Below are 13010 nucleotides of genomic sequence, written 5' to 3'. Positions count from 1 at the left end.
AATCTTGACATTGTCATCCTGGAATATGGCCATGATGTGTCTTGCTACATCAACATGGTTGTTTAAGAAATGAAAAGCTACACACTCCATCAATTAAGGTTAGAAGAATTTTTGCCAAACATATACCATGCTAGAAACATCATAATCACAGCAATAATGATCCAATCATAGACTCTTAACATTTGCATATTTAAAGACTTTTTTGTTTTTTTGGCTGGGCAGTGTATAATGTATGGAAGCTTGTTTCCGCCACAAAATAAAACATTTTAAAAGATAATTGCGACTTTTTATCTCAGAATTGCAAGATATAAGGTCAGAATTGCATGAAATAAAGTCAGAATTGTGTGTTATAAAGTCAGAATTGTGTGTTATAAAGTTAGAATTGCGTGTCAAAGTCAGAATTTATATCACGTAATTCTGACTTTATAACACGCAATTCTGACATCTTTTCTCAGAATTGTGAGATATAAAGTCCAATTCTAAGGAAAAAAAAAAAGCGCAAAATTTATAACACGCAATTGCGACTATTTCTCAGAATTGCGACTTTATATCACGCAATTGCAACTTTATATCTCGCAATTGCGACTTTATTTCCCAGAATTGCGACTTTATTTCTCACAATTCTGACTTCATATCTTGCAATTGTGAGATATAAAGTCCAATTCTAAGGGAAAAAAAGGCAGACTTTGTTTTTTTTTTTTTACCTCAGAACAGTTTATATATCACAATTCTGACTTTATAACATGCAACTGCGACTTTATATATCGCAATTGCGACTATTTCTCAGAATTGCGACTTTATATCACGCAATTCTGACTTTATATCACGCAATTCTGACTTTATATCTCGCAATTGCGACTTTATTTCCCAGAATTGCGACTATTTCTCACAATTCCGACTTCATATCTCGCAATTGTGAGAAAAAAAAACTCAGAATTGTGAGATAAAAAGTCGCAATTATTATTATTTATTTACTATTCATTGGCGGAAACAAGCTTCCATAATAATGCAATGCAGTACAATGGTTAAGATAAATGTTCCTTAAAAACCTGATGAATCATATTGGACTCGCATTTTAATATCAAGCAATGTTAATGTTAATCAAGAAAACCTAAGGTGAAATATTACTTATAACCAAGTTATTCTTTATGTTGACTTTATAAAAATCAGTAAAGATTTCACAGTAAAAAGACATATGAACCACAACCTGAAGGGGGACGTTTTTACAATTATACTAAAAGGCCTTTTACTTAAAGTATAAATCAATCAGACAACAGAAGGTGTTCAACAGGTTTTTCCAGCCAAGTTTTGATCATGTTGATAATTTAGAGACCTTGGAAATGTGCAAATATGATGCAGTAGGCTTTAGTGTTAAAAACTGTGGCTGATATTACACTTATGACACAGTTAAATAAAAAAATAAAGTAGGTAATTGGGTTTTCTATGCATAAAACTTGCATAGGGTTCACAGTACAAGCTATACAGTTAATTGCAGAAATAATAGTAATTTTGGAATAACTACGTTTGCTTTGGTGTCTCCTATCCTAAAGTTTCATTCAATAATTTATCATTATTAAATGTTTAGCAAAATGACTGAACCACCACATTAAGAGGAATAAAACATCTTGCAAGTGCACGGTTGTATACATATTAAAAGTACCAATTTTGGTTTGGTCCTGAACGTGCTCCAATATTCAATTAAATTGATAAATAAAAAAGTAAAAAGGGTAACGCTTCCTTTTTATGTGCCCTTGCTACATGTATTAACTATAGCAATATTATGCATAATTACAAGCAACACTAAAACAGATTATTGGAGTGCTTTACAAGAAAATACTACTTGAGTCTTTCTCCTCCAACGCTGTTGTCTCAGTGTAAACCTATAGTGATAACATGCCGTTATCTAATATTACTCGTTATCCGTACAACAAACACATTAAAATAAAGTATGAGCATAAAAAGTGCTCATTTCTTATTGAATTCTGTAATAGAAAACATTACTTGGGGCACCTTTACAAGAGCCGTGCACAAGTTGTCCAACACACCGGGGATAATGCTCTGTCCTCTCTTCACTATACCTGTCAAAAAAAAAAAAAAAAAGCATGCATGGCAAAAAAATGCACAAATATTAAAAGACAAGTGAGTCGCAAACGGACAGGATGAGTCTTGCAAGTAAGAGAAGTAGAAAATTTATTGCAGTATTTGTTCCATCAGAGGCATGTGAGTCCCTTTATGCTGAGCAGGGCGACCTGTTATCGCAAATCTCCTTCGACACAGCCCTCCTCACAGACACTGCATGCTATACACAATAAATTACAGCCACACGGTGCTATCGTACAAAATGGACAAACAGCTCAACAGAGAGAATTATCATCAGCCAGTAAAGGAGGAGCTAAGCTATAGAAAGCTGCTTAACGCTAAGAAATTCGAAAAGAAAATGAGAAAAAAAAGAAAGAATTAAAGTAAAAACATCAACAAACTAATTCTTTCAACATTCAGTATATATTTAAATTTCTTTTATAGATATAAACAATATTTTTATGTTAAACTATGATACACTGGGAGTAGAAATCAAACAACCAGAAATCTGCTGCACAACAGCGAAGGAGCACCCATACAATGTTTCTCCAAACATTTTATTCCTGCGATACGACGATGCACCCTGGCGCAGAGGGCAAAATGTCACCACCAGACCCAGAGTGCATCAGAGAGAGAGAGAGAGAAAGGAGTCTGTAGTGTAGAATAGCCGCTCGTGTTTTGTGTGTTCATGTTTGGCTGACCCCGGGAGATGTGTTTGGCTGTTGCATTAGGCTGAGAGAATCTGAGATGGGAGGTATGTGAGTGCGTGTGCATGTTTACGTATTATTAGCTGGAGTTCCTGTCCTTGGCAGCGTAGAGTGAACGTAGAGTCTGCGCCACTTTGTGGTTGAGCTTGTTGCCACTGGTGAGTGTAATTTTTTTATAGATGATGTCGGTCTCTCTGATGGTGTCGACCCAAGGCACCAGCTTGCGTCCGTCGCGGCGCTTGGCTTCGGCCCAAGAGCTGGAGTAAGAGCCTGCCATCCAGTGGATGCTGTAACCGTCGCTGTTCCTCTGGATCACGCGTGCGATCTGCGGCCGGTCTCGGTATTTGGGGCAGTGGATGGCGATGATATCGAGCGCGCTGACGGACTCGTTCATGTTCGCCAACAGCAGGTCCGCAGAGTCTCCCGTGCGCCTCCCGCGTCGAGACGCCTGTGAAGAGGGGTTAAAAGACTTAGGCTGAATCCGAAATCGGCCCCTATACCCTCGAATCGGGCATTATTTGAGGGGACAGTCATTTGTAGTGGTGTCTAAAACATTACTGAGTGCACTCATTCAATCCCACATCGCACCGCAATAACGAGTGTACAGCCGATGTACGCTCAACGGCTGTCCGGATTCACTCACTTCTTTTCATTTAGTCCTTCAAGTGAACTGTATTAGTGGACTAACATTGGAAACAGTGATTGAGGGTTTAGGGGACGATTTTGGATATATAATATTCAGTAATACTGTATCACTGATTTGACTGCACTGACACAAACTTGAACCGAATTGAGCTGAATAATGACAATAATGACTTTTCATCTAAAAGAGGAACAGAAGACGGCGCTCGAACCGTTCCTTTGCAAGAAGGACGTTTTTGCTGTTTTGCCGACCGGATACGGCAAGAGTCTAATCTACCAGTTAGCTCCGCTGGCAGCTAAGCGTATGTGGCTCTGGATACGTCACCCCGTGTATTGTTGTGATTGGTCGTCGTGTTTTCCAATTGCGTGCAGTGAGATTTTCAAATGCATGCTTGGTGCCGCCCCTCGAGCTGGGCGATTTTCATTACTCAATGCCAGACCATTAATCTTTCAGATTTGGGTCTGGATTTTCAGGCTACTGCCGATTCAAATTAGTTTCACAATTGATGAACGTTGCACTATTATTGAACTGGATTGAATCAACAGTGAACTGAAGTGAGCTGAATAATGACACTATTGTGTTCTGTACAGCTGCTTTAAAGCTGAACTGAATTAATTTGATAATTTATGAACTCTGCAACATCAACACTGTTATTGAACTGAATTAAATCAACACTGAACTGATTTGACCAGAATAACACTATTGCCTCTTCTAGAGACGTTTATAGCTAAATTCAGCTTTTTCATAATTGACGAACTTTGCACCATTACTGAACTGAATCATGAGAATAATAGTGTCATTATTCAGCTTAAGAACTGCTTTATAGTTATAAATATTATTCCTGTATTTGTAGAAGTGTGTTTCATAACTGATGAACTTTATTGAACTAAATCAGTGGAATCAACATTGAACCAAATTGAGCTGAATAATTACACTACTGTCTTTTTAGAGCTGCTTTACCACTGAAATTGTATTTTCATAACTGAAGAACTTGGCAACATTAACACTGTTATGTTCTTGTTAATCACTGCGAAGCTGCTTTGAAACAATCTGTATGGCACAAAGTGCTATATAAATAAAGGTGACGAAAGACACAAAAACAAAACATGAGCAATATCTTGTTTCATCTTGTTTTGTTTCAGTCAGACAGTTTCTTCCCGTCTAAGGATGCGGTACTTGGCCAGAATAAGCTGCCAAGAGAATCAGACTAGAGTGACAGTCAAAAAGACTGTTTTTGTGTTCTCTTACCCCTGGTGTCCTCTCCTCTCCGTCACTCTCCTCATCCTCGGAGTCGAGTGTGTGGTGGTTTCGGGGGCTTGTGGCTGCTCCCCCCAGTAGTGAGGTGATGGCTTTATTCCTCACGTTTGCACTGTTCTCTCCCTCCTCGTCCTCTTCATCAGGGTCCAGGTGCTCCATTAGCAACTTAAACTGAGAATCAAGCAGAGCATGCAGTATAAATCAGCAATTCTCAACATCAAACTTGAAGGTTCCCTTTCTACAACACTATATATATATATATATATATATCAGGGTACCCCCAGGATCCTCCAACTTAAATTCAAGGCTTTTTAAGACCTTTTTAATACCATTTCAAATGAAATTCAATGCCAACTTCGTACCAATTCCGACAGAAGTATGAGGGGAAAATGTCAAATCTGTATACATTTTAAACCCTAAAAAATAATTATGTACAAGTAGACTATTTGAATTAAATAAAACATTTTATTTAAATTATCAGTCATATTTAATACATACGTGGCAGCGTTGTAGCGTGCACGTGTGTAGGCCAATGTTAATTTTGGCAGCCATTTTTGATTTAGTCTTACTCTTCATCTTCAGATGAAAATGCTTATTGGTCTTAGTCACATTTGAGTCATTCTGCCTTTCATAGTTTTAGTTGACGAAATGTGTTTGCATTTTTTGTCAACTTTTAGTCATTACTTTTAGTCAAACTGCAGTTACTTTAATTTTGGTAACTATTTTATATGTAGTCTTTAGACAGAAAATGTCATAATTATTCTCTCTAGGCCAATTCGATTAAGCTTATGAGAAATTAAAATTAAGCTAACAGGCTGTATTGACATTGCACTCTTTAGCAGTAGCACTTGTGCAATTCTACATATCCCTTTTCCTTAGTTCTTCAATTTTTTAGCGTGCTGTACTCTTCCACGACTGCAGTCACATCTTTCCATTAAGGGACAATATTTGCCATATTATTTGCCAATCAAATAATATTTGATTTTTCCATTTCATTTTTCACCTTTATAATACTTTTAAAAATAAATAATGCTTTAAATAAAACAATGTTCAATAAATATTCAATGTTAAAAAACGTTTAATATTAATAAAAATATGATATTAAAATCGCCAGTAGGTGGCGGTAACTCATTGTCTTCGTCAAAGCCACAGATTTTGTTGCAAAATAGAGCAATAAGCCTGTTTAAAATTTAGTACATCACTTAATGTTACCCCTTTTTTTTTTTTTTACTGTTGTATAAAATCAATGTCACATTTGAAATCGTGTGGATAGTTGGGAAACATTGCATTCTTGCTCGCATAATGATCAACATTAAAAACACTGCTGTATATCAGCCTGCATTTTGATCGCAGATTTAGTCGCACAAACAGCGCAAGCGGCTCGTGACAGATATTCTCAAATGAAGATCGCTGAACTCCAGCTTGTCTGTGTTTTCAGATCATCCGCGCTTCTTCAACAATGTAGAGAGAGCGCGCGTGGATGGTTGTAGCCAGATACTACTGAAAAGACCGGGTAGAAAACATGCTCTTTTAACAGAAAAGCTCTGATTAGTAACCATCGCAACGGGTGCGCGCGCTTTCGCGCGTTCTTCTATGACGTGAAGCGCGAGGTGCACTCAACGTTACGCGACTAATTTTTAATAAGTCTACATTAGTAACAGCTAATTTTGTTACGGTATGAATTTAATCATAGAAAAGGCAAAAAAAAAATTAAGACCTTTGTAACGAAATTCAAGACTTTGTATACCAAATTCAAGGCTTTTAAGGCCTTAATTTGAGATGATCAAATTTAAGACCCCGCGGGTACCCTGCTATATATATATATTAAATTAACCATGATTCATTTAGTAATTGCAAAAGTTTAAGTTTCAAGTAATCCAGCAGCCTCATTGACAGTGTGAAAAAAATTATAATTATTAATAAAAAATATATAAGACAATTCTATTACTATCAATATACATATTATATATATAACATTATAACTAGATTTTTATTTAGTGATAGCAAACATTTCAAAAACTGTTTTTAAACAATTATTTAGGAGAAAACAAGGGGTGAAAATTTATTTTAATACTGTAATAATAATAATAATAATAATACCTATTATTATTATTATATTAATAGTATTATAATATATTTGTTTAAGTCATCCTGTAGCCTCCTTGAAATGTTCCTATTACTGGTAAATATTATGATAATTTTTATTAAAACAAATAATGTTAAATAATATTAATAGCGATATAAATATTTTTTTCCCCCTGAAAGAAAATAAGCATGCTCACATCGAGGTACTGTTTGACGATCTTCCTCTTCAGCTCGTAGGACAGCTCGTCATGAACCTCATCGCGGTGGAGGAAATCAATGGTCTGCCGTGGGCTGAAGATGACCGACGACTTCCTGTTGACGGCTTTATCGTACACCTTGGCCGACTCTGAGGGAGAGTACTTCTGAATTTTGCTGCATTGGAAGAGAGCAGAATAAAATACAGTATATATATATAAAACACATAGCAATCATTATTTTGGGGAGTCGTTGAGGTGCATGATGGGTGTTTTGCTACCTGTCCGAGAAGCCGTAGAGGTTCTTAAGGTGTTGTTTGAGCACTAGCAGTAGCAGTATGCCCTGTGAAGCCCTAGCGAAGTCCAGGAGAGGAGATGCGTCATCAGGAAGACGCTCCATGACAGCATCAGCATCCTCGAGGTCAGACTCAGAATCTGACTCTGACTGCTTGGTAACCTCCATGGGCTTAGGCTTCCTAACTCGCTGCCCCTCCTCATCCTCCTCATAATCATCACCGTCAAAATCTTCATCTCCGCTGTTCCTTTCTCTCTCCTCGTTCTGCTCTCCCCTTTCCTCCTCCGCACCGTTCTGCTGCTGCTGTGGCTGTGGCTGTGGTTGCTGATGTCGTCGCCGTCGTCGTCTCCTTTTCCTGCTCTTCCTGCCTGGGACCTTAATGAGAGACTGGTACAAAAACAGCCCGTTTAGAAATCATGGTGGAATTTCTCTCACAACCATCCATGATTCAAATATGTGAAAGTGTGTCATAACCAATGTGCTGAAGCTAGTAATAACAGTAACAACCTCTTGTTTTACTTTTAAGACAGAAAGTGAAAAATTATCAGGTAAAACTAAATTGTTTTTGGAGCAAAAAACCTTGACGAACATTATACAAGCATGTTATGAGCTATGGATATATTTTTTCCATTCAATTTGATAACTTTTTCATAAAAAAAAAAAAAAATAATAATAATAATAAAAAAAATAAAAAAAAATAATAATAATGATGGTTCAAAATCATTATTTAAATTATAAAAAATAAATCAAATAAATACTATCATTGCAATAATACTAATGTACTATAATAATAATAATAATAATAATAATTTAGAACAGTTAAATAAAAATACGAATAGTTTTATGGCTGTCTTGATTTCTTTGCTTTCAAACACTGTTTTAAAATGCACATTATAAAGTGATCCAAACTCAGAGCAAATGCGGAGATGAGCTTGTGTGAAGCAGCCTTTCAGCGTTAAATCTTTGTCGCTGCATGTTGCCACTGGCTGACGATGAGGTCGCTAGTGGGCGTTCCCACTACTGGTTGTTCATGAATGGCCATGAATATGCCATGTTGTAAACAACTAATTGTTTTTTTGTTTTTGTTTTAGACAAAAGACTAAATATAAAATGGAATCAGAAAACAAAATGCTTAATATTAAAGATGAACGAGAAACAACGAGTGCTCTTTGCCATCACAGCTATTTATCTGCATTGAAAGCGCAAGCAGTGGCGGTCTATCTGGGTTTACGAAACCATTCAGGCTTGGAGTCAGCATGACGTGTATGTACCGTATGAGACATCATAAATTATAGGGAACTTGACTAAAATTAACTTCTCTATATTGCCACGGCCACTCCACTACAGGATGTAGTGATGGATCACGTGCACTTCACTCCTATTGCTGCTTGCGTGTAAATGAACAGTGTTGTGCTTCAGTCTGAAATCATACTTTACGTTGGAAAGTACAGACATCCATATAAATATGAAAGAAGAAAAAAAAAAATCACTGATTATAAGGGGACTTAAAGGAAGCATATTGTACAGCTTATTTGCTTGTTTACATAAACTTTTTGACACAATCATAATTAAATTTTTCAGGACTATTTTCCACTTTCTGACCTTTAAAATTAAATGGGCCATTTTTTTTATGCTGTGCCTATAGACTTCTACGTAAATGTCTTCTACGCAACAGCGTTTTGCTACGTTCACACCGAGGCTGTGAGTTTGCACTGCATCATCCTTCAAATACAGCTTCTTCATAGAGCTGGATTACACACTGACACAGGCTCACAAAACAATCAGTGCTGAAATGTGCGGCACAAACTGTTAGACACAAGCACTTGAGCACGTTTACCTCCTTAAATGTCTGCAGCAGGTTGCTGCCTGATACAGACAGGGTGATGTCTATATGATGCATGATGAACAGCGGCTCCTCCTGACTCTGATAGGGGAAGTAGGCCAGATTATCAGCGACGAACAACAGCATGCTCACCTCCATCTTCTGCTCGGACAGAGAGAGAGAGAGAGAGAGAGACAGATGGAAAAGGTCAGTCTCAACATTACAACAAAGAGCCAACGACAGGGAGAGACAGACACACAAAGACTGCTAACCGAGCTGTCGTCGAAGAGATTGAGCAGAGCGATGAGGAACGCTCGCCGGTGTTGTCTGTTTGCACGGACCATGCTGTAGAGGTGGGAACACTGAGCAGAATTGGACTCGTCCTGACGGAAACCACGGATCACAGATCCTGATGAAGCCCAGATGGCCTGCTGCACTTGGTACGACATCTTCATCCCTGCTACAGCTTTCATCTGTAGATAAAATAAATAAATAAACCAGCTATACATTAATCTAAGTCTATCACATATATATAATTTAATTATACTACTATACAAGATACAATAAAACCATTACAGGTTGGTTTAACCTAGATGCTTCACAGTATATTGTGGTATCCCATGGTACATTCTTCCGATGTATTTGATTAATTGGTGAATAGTGAACTGGAATCCAGTTTAGGAATATGACACGTGTCAAGGTGTGCAGATTGATGCTCACATGGATAAATCCAGTGTACTTCTTATCAATCTCCACCAGCTGCTGGTCCGCTTTGTTCCTCATGGTGGGCTCTGGGTCCGTCCCCATGGCGATCAGATATGGCACACACTGTGATTGGAAGGAGGAAGGAAAAGTGACAAGTCCATGTTAGTTGCACGTTCTACAGCCAAGGTTGTGACAGTGATGAGTAGGGCCCACACCCAACCTACACCTTTTTTTCTTTTCTTTTTTTATTGTGGTGAAACAAATCTGTGGAATGGATTTTTAATCCATTAAAATTTGTTAAATAGAACATTGCACTCTTAATCGTCGCTGAAAGAATGACCAAATCAGTCAAATGGATTTATGGAAGAACATTTACATACATTACCATTCAAATGTTTGGGGTCAGTAAGATTTTTTTTTTTTTTTTTTTTAAAGAAATTCAAACTCTTACATAGCAAACTTAAATATTAAATTGTATGAAATTGCAAATAACACAATTGCAAATGGCAAGATAAAAAAAAAAAGGATCAAAATTGATAGTAAAGCCATTCATAATGCTGTTCTTTTGAACTTTGTTTATCAAAAATGCATCAGGGTTTCCACAAAAATACTAAGCAGCACAGCTGTTTTCAACATTGATGATAACACGAAATGTCTGAGCAGCAAATAAGCATACTAGAATGAGGATCACGTGACACTGAAGACTGGAGTAATGATGCTGAAAATTCAGCTTTGATCACAGGAATAAATTACATTTTTAAATATATTCAAATAGAAAACTTGTTTTAAATTGAAATATTTCACAATATTACTGTTTTTAAATGAGCCTTGGTGAGCATTAAAAAAAAGAACTTTAAAATCCTTTGATTGGTAGTGTATTTCACAGACCTACTGCACATTCAACCAATGCATCTTAATAATATGTATAAAGTTAAACAAAACAACATGCAAAGGGCTGGGATGCCTAGAAGTAAAAAAGTAATGACATAAATGCTGGGTTTATAACGTCTGTATTGCTGTATGAGGGTGTGTGTACCTGTACGGGGTGTATGAGTCCCTGGCTGAGGGTCAGAGCAATGACATTGAGGGCGAAGTGTCGTACGCTGGACTGCGTGTGGAAGAAAGACTCCAGCACCTGCTTCAAATAAAGCTGCATGATGGAACTGCTCATACCAGAGGAGATGTCCCCCATCTCTTTCAGATCTTCCTGTTTTGACATTTTCTGCCCTGAAAAAAAACAAAAAAACACAAGCTTTCTTTAAGTGAGGAGTTTTATAGAGCATTATGAAGTTTATCAATTCGAGTTCCTAGTTTGGTCCAAATTTGAATAGACCCTTTTTGCATCGACGTCACGGCGTTAGCTGGAGGCAAAACAAAGAGAAACTGGAGGCAACCAATGCAAACCAGCACAGATTCGGACAAATAAGGAGCTTAAAATGCCGTCTTGTTGTGTTGTTGAGTGCCAGAATCGACGGAGTACAGGCTCCAATTTGAAATTTGATTGCATAATGTTTTCTAATCTATTGTGATTATTTGTGAATCATCTGTGATTGTATACATTGTTGTGATTGATTGTGACTAGACTTTTTGAAGAACCTGGTAAGAAAGTTAAAAATTAATTTGCTGTAACTGGAATTTTTATTTCTTGAAAATATTTACATCTTTAAAATTGCACTGTAATGTCATTCTTTACATTTTCGTCTTCTGGCCTTGGCGCTGGCTAGGCAGAACTTCGGATCGTACCACACAAGTCTTGTACGTGACCATTCAGCAAATAGTTATAGGCATCTAAAGATTTATACGCCCTCAGTTTCTCTATCAGGTAGGTGTAGATGTCAGGCCACTGACTCAACCGAGGTAACTAGTGTTAGTGAAGCGGCCAGGGGAATCTTTTTGCCTCCACCTAAGCTCCGCACACAAAAAGAAAACTCACAATATTTACTAACTGAAAAGGGATCTAGTTATGCTGTTAACCTCAAAATCATACTGGCAAATGTTGAGCCACAGCACTGCCCTATGAATGATCACTTACACTCTCTGTCTGCCTCTTGCATCCGAGAGTCCTCCTCTTGGAGATACATCTGGAGGTTCTTCAACACCTGGATCTTGAGTGTGATGGAGCACCGCTTATCAGACAGGAGCCCGTTATACAGAGACTTCACTTCTGGAACGAACATCTGACTCGGGTGCATGATGAAAAGAAAACCTGCAGAATGCAAGAGAGAGAACGAGAGAGAGCGACAGAGCGAGAGAGCGAGAGAGAGAAAGGTTAAAAGGTTTATGTATAATTCAGTAATTAAAACATTACAATGATGCAATACATACAATTATTCGGACAAAAATTGGTTCTGCAACAAAAAGCTGAAAAAGTAAACAACTGTGTTGTTACTGTTAACTAAAATTCAATGGGCTATATGTAGAATTCAGAAACTCTTGTTATTTGCAACACTAATGGCCGTTAAGTGAACTGCAGCCAGCAAGTTATTACATTTATAATATAAAAATGTCAAAAACCCTCAACAAAATTACTTAAATTAAAATGACAACTGAAATAAATTCAAAATAATTACTAAAATGACAATTAAAAACACTGAATGCGTCATCTTACCCAACCCAATGATGGCTTTGCATCTGACTTCCTCATCCTCGTGATTAGTGAAGTACAGTAACAATTCCAAAACCTTCTCCTTTATCACAACCTGTCAATAACAGTGGAAGATTCCAGGATTAATAACAAAAGTAATTGACTGTTCAAAACAAGCGATCTTGGGTTTAAAAAAGCTAAATATATAATGCAAATATTAATGGTTTTTTTTTATCTTAGAATGCACGTTTTATCTTAAGTCTATTTAAGAGAAGTTTTATCTTAAGAGTGCAATTTAAAGTTACGTTTGGTGAAAGGTTGCGATACCTTAGTGGTGCCCTTGAACTGCTCGTAGTCGAAGTCAAAGTGTCTGCAGAGAGCTCCCACAGTGAAGAGAGATCTGAGCAGGGCTGCTTTGGTGGCAGCCAGTGCCATGTTGTTCGTACCCTCCTGATGCTGTAACTTTAGCTTAGTCAGAGCCCCATAATAGCGGTTAAAACAGGCCCATACAAATTTATAATTATGAGTCACTTTATTCACTATTGCACCCAAACAGCTCACACAGTACTGGACAACCTGTGCAAAAAAAAAGAAAGAAAGAGAGAGAGATAGAACTTAGTGGTATGTGTAGAAAGCTAC

At 37.3% G+C, this 13010-nt stretch overlaps 1 protein-coding gene across 2 annotated transcripts in view; it reads right to left on the bottom strand.

Moving 5' to 3' along the window:
- Nucleotides 1-2173: 2173 nt before the first annotated feature.
- nipbla (NIPBL cohesin loading factor a) overlaps nt 2174-13010 on the bottom strand; it is a 51631-nt gene continuing 40794 nt past the window's right edge. For both annotated transcript variants that reach the window (XM_084413841.1, XM_084413842.1), the window contains exons 35-45: nt 12699-12947; nt 12396-12486; nt 11820-11993; nt 10824-11014; nt 9803-9910; nt 9355-9555; nt 9098-9244; nt 7247-7647; nt 6969-7143; nt 4678-4857; nt 2174-3234 (exon numbers count right to left, since the gene is read on the bottom strand). In XM_084413841.1, the coding sequence (XP_084269967.1) occupies nt 2866-3234; nt 4678-4857; nt 6969-7143; nt 7247-7647; nt 9098-9244; nt 9355-9555; nt 9803-9910; nt 10824-11014; nt 11820-11993; nt 12396-12486; nt 12699-12947 (2286 nt within the window). In that variant the 3' untranslated portion in view covers nt 2174-2865. The remainder of the gene's footprint in view (nt 3235-4677; nt 4858-6968; nt 7144-7246; nt 7648-9097; nt 9245-9354; nt 9556-9802; nt 9911-10823; nt 11015-11819; nt 11994-12395; nt 12487-12698; nt 12948-13010) is intronic.

Source organism: Rutilus rutilus (assembly GCF_951802725.1).
Source record: "Rutilus rutilus genome assembly, chromosome: 7".
Classification (NCBI taxonomy): Eukaryota; Metazoa; Chordata; class Actinopteri; order Cypriniformes; family Leuciscidae; genus Rutilus; species Rutilus rutilus.
Note: the sequence above shows the minus strand (reverse complement) of the source record. Positions and strands in the feature narration are given on the sequence as shown.